Source organism: Malus domestica, chromosome 02 (genome assembly GCF_042453785.1).
Source record: "Malus domestica chromosome 02, GDT2T_hap1".
NCBI lineage: Eukaryota > Viridiplantae > Streptophyta > Magnoliopsida > Rosales > Rosaceae > Malus > Malus domestica.
Genome location: NC_091662.1, coordinates 6132061 through 6149911, shown reverse-complemented (window position 1 = coordinate 6149911; position 17851 = coordinate 6132061). Strand labels below are relative to the sequence as shown.

The 17851-nt window shown below is 39.5% G+C and overlaps 3 protein-coding genes and 2 long non-coding RNA genes across 14 annotated transcripts; 3 read left to right on the top strand and 2 right to left on the bottom strand.

Moving 5' to 3' along the window:
- Positions 1-3551: 3551 nt before the first annotated feature.
- Positions 3552-4744, bottom strand: LOC114823744 (uncharacterized). Its single transcript, XR_003771699.2, has 2 exons — positions 4322-4744; positions 3552-3793 (listed from the first exon to the last, which is right to left on the bottom strand). It is a non-coding gene; the product is annotated as an uncharacterized lncRNA (long non-coding RNA).
- A 388-nt stretch (positions 4745-5132) lies between these two features.
- Positions 5133-5931, top strand: LOC139192384 (uncharacterized). Its single transcript, XR_011576528.1, has 2 exons — positions 5133-5432; positions 5523-5931. It is a non-coding gene; the product is annotated as an uncharacterized lncRNA (long non-coding RNA).
- Positions 5932-9970: 4039 nt separating this feature from the next.
- On the top strand, positions 9971-12321 carry LOC103450489 (uncharacterized). Its single transcript, XM_008389855.4, has 7 exons — positions 9971-10202; positions 10336-10454; positions 10844-10926; positions 11129-11250; positions 11360-11524; positions 11656-11749; positions 11960-12321. The coding sequence occupies exons 1-7, from the start codon at positions 10178-10180 to the stop codon at positions 12159-12161; spliced, it is 810 nt and encodes a 269-aa protein (XP_008388077.2). The 5' UTR covers positions 9971-10177; the 3' UTR covers positions 12162-12321.
- A 207-nt stretch (positions 12322-12528) lies between these two features.
- Positions 12529-12786, bottom strand: LOC114822668 (DNA-directed RNA polymerases II and IV subunit 5A-like). Its single transcript, XM_029097550.1, has one exon. It carries the CDS (start codon positions 12784-12786, stop codon positions 12529-12531), a length of 258 nt encoding a protein of 85 aa, XP_028953383.1.
- Positions 12787-14252: 1466 nt separating this feature from the next.
- Positions 14253-16258, top strand: LOC139188935 (uncharacterized). 10 transcript variants are annotated; one of them, XM_070807034.1, is made up of 5 exons: positions 14253-14467; positions 14591-14646; positions 14799-14914; positions 15210-15291; positions 15443-15721. In XM_070807034.1, the coding sequence occupies exons 2-5, from the start codon at positions 14619-14621 to the stop codon at positions 15469-15471; spliced, it is 255 nt and encodes an 84-aa protein (XP_070663135.1). In that variant the 5' UTR covers positions 14253-14467; positions 14591-14618; the 3' UTR covers positions 15472-15721. The 10 variants fall into 10 exon arrangements, 4 of the variants coding, with proteins under 4 accessions (XP_070663135.1, XP_070663139.1, XP_070663137.1 ...); XR_011572363.1 differs by lacking the exon at positions 15443-15721 and adding an exon at positions 16140-16252 and having other exon boundaries at positions 14292-14467; XM_070807038.1 differs by having other exon boundaries at positions 14362-14467; positions 14600-14646.
- The last annotated feature ends 1593 nt before the right edge of the window (positions 16259-17851 follow it).

Here is a 17851-nt window from a genome sequence, read left to right as displayed (position 1 = left end):
ATTGACTGGAGCATACGTTATTTGGTGAGAAATCCTCGAATGGCGATTGTTAAGAGAATCGTAGCCACCCAGTTAATAGACCACAATTGACACTCATCTTTTCTCACTTGTTTTTATTTCTTGTAATTCATATAGAATACGTACAAGCTAAAATGTGAGGATGGCTAGCCTTAGTTAAGCTTATGTCCTTCACTACCTTTAAGTACGGTGATTATATATTGGGGACAGATTGTGACACTGCTTTTTTTACGTAAATTTAGGCACAAGTTTTTGTGTGGTCCGCTTTGTAACGTATTCTAATAATCTGAACCGTTTATCTTATAGAATATCATTTATAGATCATCTTTGCAAAATATTAGATAAATTCAAAATCATGATATTTATTTGTAGCGAAGAAAGTGGATGAATATGTTTCTACAAAGAACCCTTAATCCAACGGTCATGGTTTTAGGTAGACATGATCTTTGAAAGAAGATTTACAAGATGAACGGTTCAGATCGTATAAATCATTACAGAGTGAGCTTCACAAAAACTTATGTTAAAAATTGTGAAAAAATGGTGCTATCCCCTTATACATTTTACCATAATATGTGGTATATTATTGATGAAAAAGAAAAATAAGATAATCGCCCTCTATATTTCTCCTTTCTTCTACACCCGTTACTCTTGTAAGTAGTAAAGATTATAAGTTTTGTATATCTTATATTGGTTCTTCGAACATGAAGTTCTGGTTCCACTACAAAAATGAAAGAACCAGCCGTCTTAGTTTTCTTATCTCAACTTAGTCTATGATTTTAGGGATTAATTAATATATTTTGGTGTCCAAACACTCTCTTGGATTAATTAAATGCAACATGCATGAGCCAAAGAATAACTTAACGTCACTGATTGTATTATTTTATTTGTCGGTTTTTCTGGCCATGGGGACAAATAGATTTTAGTTCACTTCTTTCTTATTTTGAACACGTTATTATTTATTCATGCCCTTTCACATTTGTTTGTTCTTTATTTTATTTTATTATTTTTAAATGGAGGTCAAGTGGTCAGGACAGAGGATGAGATATTTTTCTGTGTGTCTGGAACACGGGACGAACACTAATCATTCTACAACCAGAGGGAAACTTTTTTCAAGGGATGAGGATCCTCTCCGGATCCTCTATATGGGGATCTGAGAATCCTTACATCCTAACCGTTCATCATATATCGTGCACCCAGTTCTCATTAGGTATTATTTGTGTTTGATTTTAAATAATTTTTTATCGCACAATATACGATGAATGACTAAGATGTGAGGATCCCTATGATCCCCATAATTTGGATCCTGATGGAATCCAAATCCTTTTTCAAGTGATCATCTAATTATATAATAACATGTGGTGTTTCTCATCATATTCCAGCACACTGAAAGGATGATACAAACTCTAACACTAGGTGTGAAGAACTGATGGACGACATGAATAACAAAATAAAAAGAACTATAAACTGTCCAATAAATAGAGCATCCACTATCAGTTTAGGGTTTTGATTGGCTAAATTATTGGGTTCACGCTGAAACCTTTAAACGACTAAGCTTCAACCCGGATGTACTCACTGTTATTGTCCGTATTGCTTAACAAAATGCGTGGCATATATGCTAGGATAGCAAGAATGCCCATTTTATTTTGCAGAGAACTAAGGACTCAGTCCATTTAAGTAGAAAAACCAATAGACATTGAATCCAATGCAGAGTCTCTATTCAGAAAGCTCATCGCCTACTAACAGTGTGATCCAAACATCCAGGTTTGTCACATTACCTCTTACGCCTTGATCTTGGATAACGACACTATTGAACAAAGAGGACCACGCCCGCTTCTTCGACGGGCTCTACAACGACACTGTTCCCGGTTATTTCTCTTATATGTATGCAACTCACCGAGGATGTGAATGCATATTATAACCATCAGTGGCACAGATGCAATGGCAAACAATTCTCAGCCACGATTATTTCAGCAATCCGTGGTCAATCATGTCATTTGCTGCTGTCTTCCATTCCACTGGCTCAACCTACCAATAGCGAAAACTAAAAATCCATGGTTTCCCGGTAGAACCTCATTTCGCCCAAGTTGGTGCGAAACTGGAAAAGAAAGGGTTTTTCTCACAGCTTGCTCATAGTGCAGGTTCCACTTGTATATTGTATTTGGCCGAAGAAGCGTCGGACAGGTTGGAGTTCTTACCTTCTTGGGACTCCATGGACCAAGATTTGCGCTGCCAGAAAATATAATTGCAACAACTGATGCCGAAGCGGCTTTGCTGGGTGTCGATTATTGCTTTCATGCAGTCCCTGTGCAGGTTTTTTAGCTTGTCGTTTTGTTGACCTTAAAAATTACCAAGCCTATGTGGCGTGCAGGCTGAGTAATTTATGAGCTAACTACGTCCTTCGGTTGAATGCGGGGCGTGCCAACTCGTCGGCCAAGTTCGGCCGAGGAGTAAAATATGCTGATGTTGTGTTGAGTGCGTGGCCGACTTCTGCGTCTTGCGATTGCGATTCGGTCTCTTGGGTTCTCGATACTGAAGACAAGGCTACTATTCTCACAAAGTTCACAAATCGTCGTCGTCGTTGGATTCGGTCACAGTGATGGTATTCGTCGGAGTAAACTCACGCTGAATAGACACCAAAGTGTAAGGGCACAAATACTCAAAGTGGATATATGTCTTAACAATAAACATGGTTCGGCCGTCAGAATGTCGAACTCTAAATCCCACTTGAGAGTATCCAATCATAAACTAACTCGGCGTGCAATGTGCCGAGCCTAATAAATTGTAACACCTCACTTTGCCGGGAAGGCTAATGAGATGACCTCGACCAATAAGGATTCATAATCTTTTTTGACCAAGACTTGGATAGATAACCAGTCACCCTCGACGTAGTGCTATCTATGCCGACTGAAGATGCTGTGAGACCGGCTGATTCTACGGTGACAATGATATCTATGCCGACTGAAGATATCACCGGTTGCCTTCACAGTATTGTTTATCCAAACTAAATGTGTGTCGGCGAAAAAAGAAAAGGAAAAAGTCTCAAGGTTGTTGAGAGAATTTGCGCAGGACATTTGTGTGTTGAATTGAAGATCCTTTGAATGTTGCACAACCTTCTCTATTCATAGTGAAGATTAAACCCCATTGCTTGGCGCGGCTTGATACTCATGGAGAGTCCTAACTGGATTCTATCTTGTGGAATTGCATATGGTGGATTCTATCTTGTGTAATTGCATATGGCTATGCGCTAAATCTCCTATCCCTTAGCCAAGGTGTGCTGATAAGCATCCTGTTTTGCACGGCTGACCAATGCCAAGCACACGTGGCTGACCAAATCCAATTCGGCATCCACACCTTTATGCATGCATTAATATCTCTGTCAATTAGGGCTGGGTTCGGTTCTTATCGGTTCGGTTTTTTGCCAAAACCGAAACCAAACCGAAATTTCGGTTCGGCCCAAATTTTTTTCGGTTTTTTTCGGTTCGGTTTCGGTTTTTTTCGGTTTTTTTTTTCCTCCAAAAAATGCAAAACAACCACAAAAAATGCACATTATTCTCTTCGGTCTCGTTCAACAATGGCGCATTTTTCCCTTCAGTCTTGTTCATCAATGTCGTGTCCTGCACTTCAAACTTGTTTACGCTTAACGAAGCATTTTTCTCTTCAGCCTCGTTCAACAAAGTCGCATTTTTCTGTTCAATCTCTTTCATCACAGGCCATTGTTGCTCTTCAATCTTTTTTTCGCTCAATTCAGCATTTTCGTCTTCAGTCATCTAGAAGCCTATGCACAAATGTAGTTAATATCAGCCATCTAGATTGCTTTGGAAATGGTAAAATAAGTAACCATATTCAGGTTAAAACTTAAAACCAATTGAAGAATCTGTGCTAAACACGTCACAAAGAATCTGTGCTATTGAGTAAAATAAGTAACCATATTTCTGCTGCTCGTTCAGAAGCACATCAAACAACCATGTTTGTTATATATTAACCATGTTTCTGAGTTCTGACCCTTTAGTTTGTTTATTCACATCAATTTTCCCACTTAAATTTTCACAAGCCATTTCATTATTTTGTCCCTCCCTCACCTCCAAAATCTTCCTCTCCGCTTCCACTTTAAATTTACTACCAGATGGATTAAACTAGTTATTCACAATCTCAGACACATCAAACAACAAGTAATCTGCAGCAACTCAAAACAAATTGCAAAACCATGAAATTTAGAAGCTACAGATCAAATTCATCAGAAGTTTAGAACCAACGAAATTGAAAAAAAAAATCTGCAAAACGCATCATGGGGTGAGAGACTAACCTTGCAAAGGAGGGGATTTGTGGGTCGACACTTGAGCCTTGAACCGGCGAGAGAAAGTCGACGGCGAGTGAGAGGGATAAGAGAAAGATCGCTGAGAGACGGCGACGGGGATGGGTGCTGGAGACGGCGACGGCGAGTGAGAGGAAGGGTTGCTGCAGGGTCTGCACGCTCGCAGCCATGGGGATCGGTGCTGGAGCTTGAGGGAGGACTGAGAGAGAAGAGGGGACAAGAGAGAGAAGAGGGAGAAATTGGAGGCATGGAGGAAGTACTGTCTGGAGGTGTGGCTGCGCAGAGAGAGATGAGGGGAGTGACAAATAGAAAAAGTGTGGCTGCTAGGGTTTTATTGATTTGATTATAAAAATTAAAAAAAATCCCAAAATCCGGGGGGCGTGAAGAGGGTTCGAACCCATGCGCTCCACCAGCTTGGAAAGTTTCACTAACCAACTTCACAACAAGTTCTGTTTTGTTATAATTGTATGACTAAACTATTTATAAACATTGAAAAAAATAATTAAATATATATATCGGTTCGGTTTTTGAACCTCAAAAACCGAAACCGAACTGAATAGATTCGGTTCGGTTCGGTTTGAGAGTTTCGGTTCGGTTTTTTTCGGCTTCGGTCCGGTTTGGTTTTCGGTTTTTTTCGGTTTTCGGTTTTTTGAACCCACCCCTACTGTCAATGTCCATTTGCCAACAATGCAGTAATGTATTAGGACTCTTAATAACGTGCTCTGATGCTCCCAATCCACCACGCGTCTTGACTCCAAGAATCCCAAATCACATTGAACTGCATTTGCATCTCATCTATCTTGTACAAGAAAATATCAAGATAATTCATCATTAAAAGATAATTATTATGATAAAAAATCATAATATTACCCTTTAACAATAACAAAATTATCTTTACTTTTATCTAACGGTGTGGAGCTATACTTACTCAACGACCTTGATTGCACGGGCCGATAATGTTAATCCAGGCTTGCCCTTCGTATCAGTTCGCTGAGGACCGTGTCTCAGATCACTCCTCAAGCATTGAAGAATCCTCGGGAACCTTTCATTGCACTATCAGTGCCTTCTTTTGCGCTGGAGCTGATGAATAAATTACCAACAGGTATGTGGAAAAAAGAAACAACATTGTTGAATCAACATTCCACATGTTTTAAAGTACTAATCATGTTTTGCTCCTTTTTTGATTTTGTAGCAATGGTTGTAGCGTCGAAAGACAACAAATTGGCAAATGCAGCTCAGCAGCTCCTGGCTTGTGACTATCTGAGAATCAGCACTTCAAGGTTGTGGATTTTCAGTAAATAGCTATATCAAGTGCAAGTAATCCTCATAACCTCTAATAAACAAGTGAGAATCAGCACGGATTATTGACGACCAACTGACCCTGAAGAAAGCTGTTCTTCAAGGTTGAACCAGTCTGAACCTATTGACTACTTAAACAAGTGAGAATTTCTGCAGACAGAATCCATCATATTCCTAGGTTTATTCTCTCTTGTGTTCATATCTTCTCCGAAATTCTAGCGGGAGATCCATTTTGTCAACCATTGATTTACTGATCCAGAATTCTTTTCAAATCAAGGAATCTCAAACAAGGGTTTTAATCTTGTCTCATCATTTTCTTTCGCATCGATTTCGAGATTGGTAACAAGTTAAAAGTTAAATTCAGAGTTGAGTTTGCTGCGTCTCACAAGTTTTAGCACAAGTCCCCTAAAACCATGCCTCCGAAACATCATGGGAGTTATCAAACCATCGGGTCCGAAGCCCATTCCGTCAACCTTGGCTGGTCTCCGCCGGCCGAGCGAAAGTCCGACCTGGTTCAGCCGCTTCGACCGGTCCATCCGGTCCGACCCGGTCCGACCCGATCCGACCCGGTTCATCTGGTACGACCCCCGATCCAACCGGTTCAGCCAGTCCGACCCGATCCAGCCTTCGATCTAACCGGCCCGTCCGATCGAGCACAGAGACAGAGCCGATCTGAGCCGGTCGACCGATTCTAGCCGGTCCGAGACGAAATGCAGAAAACTCACTGGTTTCTGCAGATTGTTGCTCGGAATTCTTTGCGGCTTCATTGCGTCGCCGTGAGTGCTCCGACGTCCGGTTGGATTACTGGGCTTTGTTTCCAACCTCGAGGCGAGTACAATGGTGGGGTTCTCGCGCCTCGGTTGCTCGCCGGTTGGTACGAAAAAACTTGCCGGAGTTTCTGAAACTCGTCGACAAAGGGCCGGGAAGTCATGAACGTTCCGAGTTTCGAACCCGACGACCGGGAAGGATGTTGGAGCCGAGGCTGGGTGTTATTGGCTTGTGAGGTCAAGACGAAGCTGGTAGTGTCCTTGGTTTGGGAGATGGTGGCCGGGAAAGCTGTACAACGTGTATGCACAGTGACAGTGGGGGAGAGAGGGTGAGGAATGAGAGGAGAGAGAAGAAAACGCGAGAGCAGTGAGAGAGCGAGAGAGAGAGCGAGAGAGAGAGAGACCGAGTGAGGGAGAGAGGAATTCTGACAAGAAGAGCTAGTGGTGAAATGGACCTTTTCTTCGGAAAGGATTGTCCTCTCATTTTTATGTGCGTGTCTTTTTGTGTGTATGTTCACGATTAAATCACGTTAATATTTTATATTACTATTTATTTTTATTTTATTATCTTTATAAAATAAAATAAAATATTAATGTAACTTAACCGTAACTACACAAAACAGGAGGACACGAAAGGTCATCGGAAATGAGAGAGTAGAGAATCCTTGTCCCCTTTCTTCATGTCGACTGCGAGAGGAGAGAGTGAGGGCTGATTTGGTATTGCTGTGCTTTGAAAAAATACTGCTGTGAGAATAAGCGGTTGTGTGGTAAATTTTTTTGTAAAAGTGCTTTTAAAAAAAAAACAGTTTGATAGTGAGTCTTTTCATTAAAGGAGCACTGTAGCTCCATGTGCTTTGAAAAAAAAGCCAGTTTTTCAAAGCTGCAAATAGCAGCTTCAACTTTTTCCTTTGATTTTAGCTTATTCTCAGAGCAGCTTCTAAAAGAAGCATTTTTTTTCAGTTTACCAAACACCTAAAACCCTCACAGCTTTTTTTTATGGATATTTTTGTAAGCACCTCACTCTTAAACCACTCCTGATTCCACTGCAAACAAGTGCACGTGGCCCTCACTCTTTTTACTTCTTTAATTACTCCACTTGAACTTTTCTTTTTACTTTACATTATTATTTTTTCCTTTTGCCCCGAGCAAAGCAAGTAGGAAAAAAAATAAAAAAAACAAAGACCACAAAAAAACTTAGTTATGTAGAATCTTTGGAAGGCAGACAGTTTGTATATTTCCGTCTCTCTATCTCTTTTATAACGCAATGTATATCTCACCAAGTCATGAGAAAAATACGTTGTAGATGCATTGAAAATTCTGCCATTGACTACGTAAAAGTTCGCACCATAAGTCTAATTTATGTCTAATTTTCGTGTTTATTTTACGTATTTTACTTTCTTATACAAACCTTCCACCTCCTCCTCCTTTTGCACCCCTTTTCTTTCTCTTAGGGCTTTCTACTAGACATTGACGGTATGGAGAACACATATTCCTGCAAATGAATGCTGATATCCAGAGAGACTCAAATGGTATATATAAAGAAAAACCATTCGTTATTCTCTCTTGTCCTCCTCTAGATCTTCCCCATGCCCAAACACATGATGATCCAAAGAAACAAGCAAATATGCACAAATAAAACCGCTTAAACTTATAATAAAAAAAAAGAATTAGGATACTAAATAGACAATAAAATATGGCACTAAACCATGGTACTGAAGGCTATAAGAATTGACATTTTATTAACGACGTTGGTTTGGAGTTGAAGAGAAGTCCTACACAGTCACATGTTTTGCTGATTGCAGGCTGCGCAATGTGTACAAGGTGTCAACCCAAAATCCGGGATCAGATGTTGCAGCTGCGACTGCTGCTGCATTGGTTGCAGCTTCCGTAGCATTCAAAGACTCTGACTCTTCTTGCTCTGAAAAATTGCTTCACACAGCAATGAAAGTAAACATCTATTAAACAAAATTTGACTTCATTTTAACAATCTCTTCGCCTTCACCGCGTGTTAACAAGAATGCTAATTTTAAATTTTGATCGCCATGCAGGTGTTTGATTTTGCAGAAAAGTACAGAGGTTCTTACAGTGACTCAATTAGTTCAATGGTCTGCCATTTTACTGCTTATACTCAGGATAAATGTAACCCAAATGCGTGTGCATAATTTGCTTTCTTTTACGAAAAATATGCACAAACGGAACACGTCATTAACTTTTAATCAAAAATCAGAGCTGGAGGGACACCAAACATACCATAATTTATGTAGTCCCTCACTTTTATTTTTTATTTAAAGTTTGTAACTAGTTCTATCTGTATATATTACCCTTATTTTAATCCCGTTAAAGTTCCTCTTATGAGCCCAATTGTGCTGTTACTTAGGATGAGCTTTTGTGGGGTGCATCATGGATCCATAGAGCCTCTAAGAACAGTTCATACCTTGCCTATATCAAGTCCAATGGCCACACATTGGGTGCAGTTCATGCTGATGAATTAGTGAAGTTCATGATGTAAATATACCATTGCCTCGTGAAACCAAGGTTCTATTCAACTCAAATTTAATGCATTAGGGTTTTGATGAGAGAGTTGACAAAATGGATAATGTGAGACATGGAGGAAAAGTAAAGGGGGTTAAGGGAGACATTAGGGGAACAATGAGATTTTATTGTCACATAACGACAATTAAGCCAAGGTTGGCATGAACCTAGCCAACTATGTGTGATGTGTCTTCTCTTTGCCACTCAAGTTCTAATCATGTCTTTTTATTACTGTTCTGAAAATCCCCGCCTAGACGCTAGGCGGCTGGTCATCGTTCCAATTAATGTCTAGACGTTTGAAAATTAAGAAAAGACGCTTAGACCTGCTGAGGCGCCTGTCTAGCCCACCCAAACTTGTCTCGGCATTCGCCTAAGTTGCGACTCACTTAGACAGAAAATATATAACTTTCATTTTGCATTTTACTTTTTACAATAAATTATTATGGACTTGTTGTATAGTTAAATGAACACACATTATATGCTTGTTTCTCCTATTTTCATTGTATTCCAATACTTCATAATATATATATATATATATCTATATATCATTATACTTTGTAGTTTATGATGAAATTATATATATTTGAAGTATAAACAGACATTTATATACATGGAATATAATAAATTTATTTCGCCTAGGCGTTAGGCCCCAGCATGTCACCCGACCAGTCTAGCGCCTATCGTCTTTTAGAACCTTGCTTTTTATAGGTTTTTCATTTATATTTTAATAAGGGCTTTTTAGCTAAATCGCAAAGTGGGTCAACTATAATTAGGTATTTTACTCGTTATCCATGTGAGCTGATAGTATTAGACCTCCCAATTACGAGTATAGGAATACTATCGACTCTCTTTTCAACCCGATGGTTGAGTGAAATTCTTGGTTGGTGTTAATGTTGTTATGCTATTGACAAATAGTACATTATACTAGTATATTGTTAGAATTACCAAAAAATACTAAGTTAGAAAACAACGGTATATTAAACACTGTTAAGTGAGAAGCTAAAAGTGGTGTATATAATGATTATTGCTTGAATAACCACATATCATTTCCCAAAGGAAAAGATATATAAATGGCAGTTTTGATAATCCCATAAATACTCGTGGTTCAACGGGTAAGAAAGAGACTGTTGTGGACCAAAACCTGAAAAACCCAAAACATTATTTGCTTGGGAACTGATCCGACTGGATTGGTCCGATACCATCACAAAATAATCTTTCCTGCAATCGCAGCTCCAAACGAATCTTTAAAATGGCAGAAGCTGCAAAAAATCCAGGTCAGAAATTTCATCGTCTCACGTTATATATGTTTGTTTGTGAATTTTCATGTTCTTATTGCCATCAAGTTGCCGACTTTACCAAAAGTTTAGTGGACTTTTGTTTTTTTTCTTTTTCGAATTGCGATGTCAGTGGGTCAGCAACAGAGAATCATCGTACCCAACAAACACGGTGAAAAGCTTGTGGGATTGTTACACGAAACCAGTTCCCCGGACCTTGTAATCTTATGTCATGGTTTTCGAGCCACCAAGGTTGGATTTTTGATATATCAAATGTTGTTATTATTGTTGTTGTTGGGTTCGGTTCCAGCTGGATTAGGATGTTTATAATTTAAATTATTTTTCTAATATTTCATTCACATCTATCGTCGAACTTTGGTTGTTGAATAATTTAGTTTGTATTTTGAAGACGACAATGTTTTAATAATTGATGATAATACACTCTGGTGCGGGTTCAATCCCCACCCCACCGGTTCCCTCTCCCTAACAACTAACTGTCTAATCCACTAACGTTGTCACCCTACTAAAAAAAAAGGAATAGTACCGCATAGTTCATCGTTCGTGGAAAATTGTAATGCTTGGTTGGCAACTTGGGATCATTGTGGGCAAAAGTTTCACAGCTTCTGTATCTTGATTTCCAGGAAAACTCTATCATGGTGAACCTTGCTGTTGCACTGGAAAATGAAGGGATCAGTTCCTTCCGTTTTGACTTTGCCGGAATTGGGTAAGGCTGTCGAATTACAGGGTTTGAAATCCTTGAATATAACAGGTTTTGAGTAGAGTTTCGTTGTGTGCACCTTGTTAGTTTCATAGTTGTAAGCGTGACTCTGTCTTCATCATACTGTTCTTGCAAAGTTTGCGTTGTTGTCAGTTTGAGATCTAACGATTTTATTGATCCTGATTAGCTGTGGTGTTTTGGTTGTCAGGGAAAGTGAAGGCTCCTTTCAGTATGCTAGCTTTCGGAGAGAGGCTGATGACTTGCACTCTGTTGTTGAATACTTCTCTGGGGCAAAACGTGCACCCAGTGCAATTATTGGACACAGTAGAGGTACGTTGGATTGTGTTGCACGATCAAGGAGAAAATGCTATTGATGAATATTTCGAATGAGTAATTTCGTATTGTGTACCTAAGGTATTGCTGAATATTGTTACTACAGGAGGCGTTGCTGTGCTTCTGTATGCTTCCATATATCATAACATATGTACGGTTGTCAACGTTTCTGGAGGTTATGATCTGAAGAGAGGCATTGAAGAACGCTGTGGAAAAGACTTTATGGAAGTAATCAAGAAGGAAGGGTTCATTGATGTTAAGATTAAGTCAGGTAATTTAATAATTCTTTTCAGCATCTTTCCATTTATGTTCAGTAACATGCTCACGCAACACACTTAAACACACAAAAACAAGCAATGCATGTGCTGGCGTTTAACCCGGTTAATGGAGCCATGCTTGTAGGAGATGGTAATTATCGTCTGACCAAGGAGAGTTTGATGGATCGCCTAAGTACTGATATGCACGAATCATGCCTTAAGATTGACAAAGAATGCCGGTAAGCAAACTGTAGTTAACTCGGTTCTCATGGTTTCGTGTTTCCTTTCTCGGGTTCGAGACTTGGGAGCAGCCTCTCCATAAATGGGGGAAAGGCTAGCCGACATTCATCTCTCCCAGACCCTGCGTAAAGCGGGAGCCTTGTGCACTGGGTACGACCTTTTTTTTCTTTTCTGCATGACCGAGTTTATCCCCGATTCTGTACATACAGGGTGCTGACAATCCATGGAACTGCCGACGAGATCAGCCCTGTTGAAGATGCACTAGAGTTTGCCAAGATAATACCTAACCACAAATTACATCTAGTAGAAGGCGCTAATCATTTGTACACCTCGCATCAAGCCGAGTTAGCATCGGTCGTCATGGACTTCATTAAGGCAGCTCTGCAGCAGGACAAGGCTACTTCAAACTAGATGCTCTGCCAATCAGCATATAAATTTGTTAAGTGTTGCACCCGTTACGACTCAGTCGGATGAAGTCCTCATCTTGAATCTTGATGTAGTTTGATACACACAAGCATGCTTTAGTTTTGCCACAAGTTTGTGCTTACCAATTCAAGTCTCATCTTCTCAATGGTCGATCGCGAGCATTTCAACGGGATTGTTTTTCTACGTTCAGTGACATTAACTACATGATGCAAATCGTTGCACCACGAATCGAGTTTTTACCTCAGAATTTGGTATAATCATTAAATTTATAGCTTAAAGATCAATAAAATGACACAATGAACAATATTAGCAAGTCGTAATGCGTAAATATATGCGAGCGTACATAGAAGTATCATCTGAACACATTCTCCGATTTCATGCGGTTGGTATAAGTCTTCATTGTCTTGACCCCAAGCTTTGGTTCGTCCGGAAAGAAGACATAAATCTGAAACACAAGAACCAAGATGAGTGCTCTCCTATTCTGACTTCTCCAATATGAGTGCCTCCTATTCCGACTTCCCCAGAGCCACCGGTACCGATCTTTCAGCATTTGCATTACATTCTTTCGGACTCTGTAAAGCCTTGTGATTTCTTCTTCTGTTAAAACCATCTTCGTCTCTTATATGTTACAAAACATAGCTTGTCACTTATGTTCCCCCAGAATTATGAAAATTCGATTTCACAGATATTACAATAAAATCTACATTTACAGATGTAGCCCCCAAAATTAGCGTTCCCAAACAATTAAATCAGACAATCCTAAATCCTAACAACACAACAAAAACACAATCTTTCGAGAAAAAAGTTGCCCCCGCTACTACCACTTTTTTGGAGACTAGAGAGAAGCTGCTAGGCATAATTGAGCTAAATAGTTTGATCTCCATCCTTCTCTAAAAGTTACTTCCAAGCAATAGAGAGAGCTAGCTAGGCCGCCAGTCGTGTTACCACGTGCTATAACACGAGTGAGTTTGTAAGATTACATGGCATTGTGACATGTCACACCGAATGTAGATTATATCATGAGTGAGTTTTTGCAAGATTACGTAGGAAATCATATTGAATATGGTGGTGATCTGAGTGTCAACATTTGAAACATGATCAATGTGCATGCTGGCCTTTCACACGGTTGCAAAAAATTAGAAGTCATCAAAATATTTTCGACCTACTTGTAGTACCAGCATCCTTGAATGGAAAACAGCGCAAACTACCAGGGAGTAAATAATCGGCAACAGATCAGCCTCATTACTACTCCTTGATCTAGTATCGATATTGTCTCCAATTCAAACACCTATTCAATCCAAATTGCAGACTTGAATTAACCTTATAGCGTTAGCGAGATAAACATAAAATATTAAGTGATTTTACTAACTTGTTTTACTCTGAAGACAGCGCCTGCGCCTTCAACTGTAAAATATGTATCGATTGTTGAACAGATATGTACACAACAATGCTAATGACTAATGAGTACTCCATGGTGCCAATTAAGGATGAGATCAGAGTTGTGATTGCAGAAAATAATGTGAATACGGAAGCCTTGAGTGAAATAGCATTCAAGTGGAACTGATAACATCTTGGATTCGAGGCAAGCTTCACAAGCAGCCTCCATTCCCAGCTTGTAGTGACATTTCGAATCCCCAATGTACTACGCGCGCATAATGAAAAAGCTTCTCTTGTCGCATAACAACAATTAAGCCGAAGTTGATATGAACCTAGCCAACTATTTATGATATGTCTTCCTTTATGCACTCAAGTTCTAACCCCGTCTCCTTGTAGGCTTTTCATTTATAATTAGGTATTTTACTCGGTATCCATGTGAGCCAATAGTGTGAGACCTCCCAATTACGAGCAAATAGGAATATTACCGACCTTCTTTTCAACCTGATAGTTGAGTGAAATTGATTGGTGCTGCCGTTGTTATGCTATTACCGAAGTGTATATTATATTAGTATATTTGCTTGAATAACCAAAAATACTAAGTTAGAAAACAACAGACATAATCAAATACTGGCGTATGAGAAGCTAAAAGTGGTGTATATATTGCTTGAATAACCACATATGTTTATCGTTTCCCAAAAGAAAAGATAGATAAATGGCAGTTTTGAGAATCCCAGAAATGACCAGGGTTCAACAGGTAAAAATGAGACTCTTGCGGACCAAAGCCTGAAAACCCAAAACATTATTTGGTTGGGAACTGATCTGACTGGATTGGTCCGATACTCTCCCAGTTACAAACTCACTGGAGCTGTGTAGATCGCATCGCAGAGCAACGAGCAGCAAGCAAAAGTTTCTAGGTAAACTTCCACTGCCATTGAGGATTAATTAATCGTTAATTAGCTTATAATCTCAACTAATATGCTGCTCTCAAGTTCTTTCACTTCCATAAGCTTCCCTTCACCGAACTTTAATCTTCCCAGCAATCGCAGCCCAAAACGAATCTTGAAAATGGCAGAAGCTGCACAAAACTCAGCAGGTAAGAAACATCATCTCCCTTAATATATGTATTGGAGTATGTATGTTGTATGTGTTGTAGTTGCAAGAAATCAATCTCAGAGCAATATGTTTATAGTGCTTGATATATGTTGATGGCTGTTTGCTTAATGTCCATTGCACTTGTTTCCGTAGTTCCGCAACTCAAAATCGTTATACCCAACAAACATAGCGAAAAGCTTGTGGGCATATTACATGAAACTGGCTCTGCGGAGATTGTAATCTTATGCCATGGTTTTCGAGCCTCCAAGGTTGTTAGTTCCATCTTATAAGTAGCTAGGATGCTTTGAATTTAAGTTGCTTTGTCAAATATTTCGTTAAGAGAAATGATATATATGAATAGACAACGGGCTTTTTTTTTCTCCCCATGCACACATCTGTATACTTCTGGCCTTTGGATCGAATAAGTAAATGAGAGTCAATGGATTGAACAAGGGTGTGCAGGTGTGCAGAAATCATTTCTGATTTGTAAGATCTATGCTCATATTTTGACTAAAATTTTATTTCATACATGATACATCAGTAACACGGTCTTTTAATTTCTAGGATGAAACGACTATGGTGAACCTTGCTTTTGCATTGGAAAATAAGGAATTAGTTCCTTCCGTTTCGACTTTGCTGAAAACGGGTAAGGCAATTTGGTGTTATAGGACTATAATTCATGAATTTAATGGCAAAGTCTGTGTTAAAGCTAATAAGTTGTAGTCACATATTTAGAATCCCTAATGTACTACACGTGCATAATGAAAACGCTTCTCTTCCAAATTTGGTTTCAACAGGGCCATTTCACCTGGAAAAGAGATGTTGAGAAAGTCAACAATCATACAAGATATTTTCCTAGATTAACATACAATCAACGGTGGTTTGAGCAAATATGTTGGAATGATTACCTTCTTACTTAGTGTTGATTGTATCAATTAGCTAGATATTTACTTTCCTACTTTGTATCAATTGTATGAATCATAGGAATCAATTATAGGGTTTCTTCTTATAAATACTTGTATATTGTAATTTTGGAAATTATCAATCAAAGAAACATTCAGCCATATTAAATTCAATTACCTCTAAGCAGTGGCGGATCCAGGAAATAATATTAGGGGGGTTAGTAAGAATCGTGCGCGCAGCGTGCAATTTTTTTTTAATAGAAATAGCAAGCATATCGTCATTTCATCAAGTTTTGGTAGGCTTTAAGTCATTTGGAAAGGCATACTACACACCAGCTAATGCCTCATTTACGTGGCTAACTAACATGTTCCAAGGCTGCTCCCATATAATGCTTAACAAAGAAACACACTTATCTTGAACACACTAACAATGTTTGATATCATTGCATCCCATTATTATGTTTGTCTAAGAATGATGATGTTTTGTTATTCTTTGAGATCACCATTTCATTTACTTTGCATTTTTGGATAGTTTTTTACTTGGTTCTTTTTTTCTGCCTACAATTGTAATCACAACCAACAAACAAGCCAGAGGTAAATAATATTAGGACTAAACTGTAAAGGGGCGACACCACTCTAATGCATTTTACAAGCAGTTGAAGGGCATATATGAAGGACAACTCCAACCTTTAAGGGGCAACATCCAAGTCATCCATAGACATTCACTGAAGTTCAGATGGTCAGCACTCAAGTTATCCCTGAACAATCATTGAAGTTTGGGGGGTCTGACCCCCCTGCCCCTCAATGCATCCGCCCCTGCCTCCAAGTCATGGAAGAAAATAACTGCGGTATCTACATTGCGTCCTTTGATCGAAAACCAAACCCAGAGACCAATTTGGAGTACCTTGTTCGAGTCATGAGCAGTGTAAAAGAGCTATGCCATGAATGTTATGGCGAAAAAATTGATATGAGTAGTGATAAGTTTGTAGAAATGATGGTGGTGGATGATTGTTTTATTGTAGAAGTCTTTCGCAAGCATACAGTTGACGTGCCCACAGACGAGAATGATCCTGTGTTCTATGCGTCATGGATGCAGTAACAAAAGAAAATGCTGATCCAGAAGACTATGAGCTATACGTCCTTGGGGAGTTCCATCATGTGATTGTAGAAAACATGTTTCTACTTGATAAACAGCTTTCTTGGGGAGTTCCTAACTTTTTATTTGGCGAAACAAAAGAAAATGATAAACCAGAAGACTATGATCCGCTTCAACTTGCTCCGAAGTTATTTCAGCCCTCTTTACTGTATTCCAACAAGCTCCACGGCTGAATGAAGCTCTCGGAATTAAACACTTGATGTCATAAGAGACTCTTTGGTATTTGACTCCTACGCACAAGGAGCATCGCATAATTATTGGGAACCGATTCCTTCTACAAGCTGGAGTCGAATTTAAAGTTAAAAATGACACTTGGGACAACGTGCTCAACATAACATTCGATTACGGAAATTCCACCAGTTGACATTCAAGATAGTGGAGAGTCTCTCTTCAGAAACCTCATTGCCTATGAACAATGTGATTCAAGCATATGCATCCTGGTGTGGGTTTGTTCCTTACCGATTCCATCTCCTCAACAACAAAGTATTTAACCCATTAACGTTGTCACTCTACTAAAAAAAAAGAAATAGTACAGAATAATACATCGTTCGCGGAGAATTGTAATGCTTGGTTGGCAGCTTGGCATCATTGTGGGCAAAGTTTCACAGCTTGATTTCCAGGAAAACTCTACCATGGTGAACCTTGCATTTGCACTGGAAAATGAAGGGATCAGTTCCTTCCGTTTTGACTTTGCCGGAAATGGGCGAGGCTGTCGAATTACAGGGTTTGAAATTCTTGAATATAACAGGTTTTGTGTGGAGTTTCGTTGTGTGTGTTGGAATTCCTCTGTTCCACATCGGCCAGAAGGCTTGAGAACAAGCCTTTTAAATAGAATTACCTTACTTTAACTAACACCGATGTTTTTTGTATTAAAACCTCACACCTGACGGATTGTGCAAGTGGCTAAGTGGGGAGAGTATCGATGTTGTTGGAGTGGGCCATGACCCGTTTACCTGAAATTTAAGATGGTATCAGAGCCAGATGACGGACCCGTACATCCATGTGAATGGGTGGGTCCCCTTTGACCTGGCGCGAACGGGTGAGCCCCGACTTGGCTCTACGTAGGCCAAGAGATGCCACGTGAATGGGTGGGCCCCCATTGGCCTTGGGCAAATGGGTGAGCCCCGCCTTGGCTCCACGTGGTTGCC

What these genes read in the sequence shown, in the direction of transcription:
- LOC139188935 (XM_070807033.1), top strand. Translation starts at nt 14,529, where the DNA reads ATGCTGCTCTCAAGTTCTTTCACTTCCATAAGCTTCCCTTCACCGAAC. An exon ending in AGCTGCACAAAACTCAGCAG is followed by an intron (nt 14,647 to 14,798) that starts GTAAGAAACATC and finishes TTGTTTCCGTAG; the next exon opens with TTCCGCAACTCAAAATCGTT. An exon ending in TTCGACTTTGCTGAAAACGG is followed by an intron (nt 15,292 to 15,442) that starts GTAAGGCAATTT and finishes TGGTTTCAACAG; the next exon opens with GGCCATTTCACCTGGAAAAG.
- LOC103450489 (XM_008389855.4), top strand. Translation starts at nt 10,178, where the DNA reads ATGGCAGAAGCTGCAAAAAATCCAG. An exon ending in TTTGACTTTGCCGGAATTGG is followed by an intron (nt 10,927 to 11,128) that starts GTAAGGCTGTCG and finishes TTTGGTTGTCAG; the next exon opens with GGAAAGTGAAGGCTCCTTTC. An exon ending in AAGATTGACAAAGAATGCCG is followed by an intron (nt 11,750 to 11,959) that starts GTAAGCAAACTG and finishes CTGTACATACAG; the next exon opens with GGTGCTGACAATCCATGGAA.
- LOC114822668 (XM_029097550.1), bottom strand. Translation starts at nt 12,786, where the DNA reads ATGGTTTTAACAGAAGAAGAAATCACAAGGCTTTACAGAGTCCGAAAG.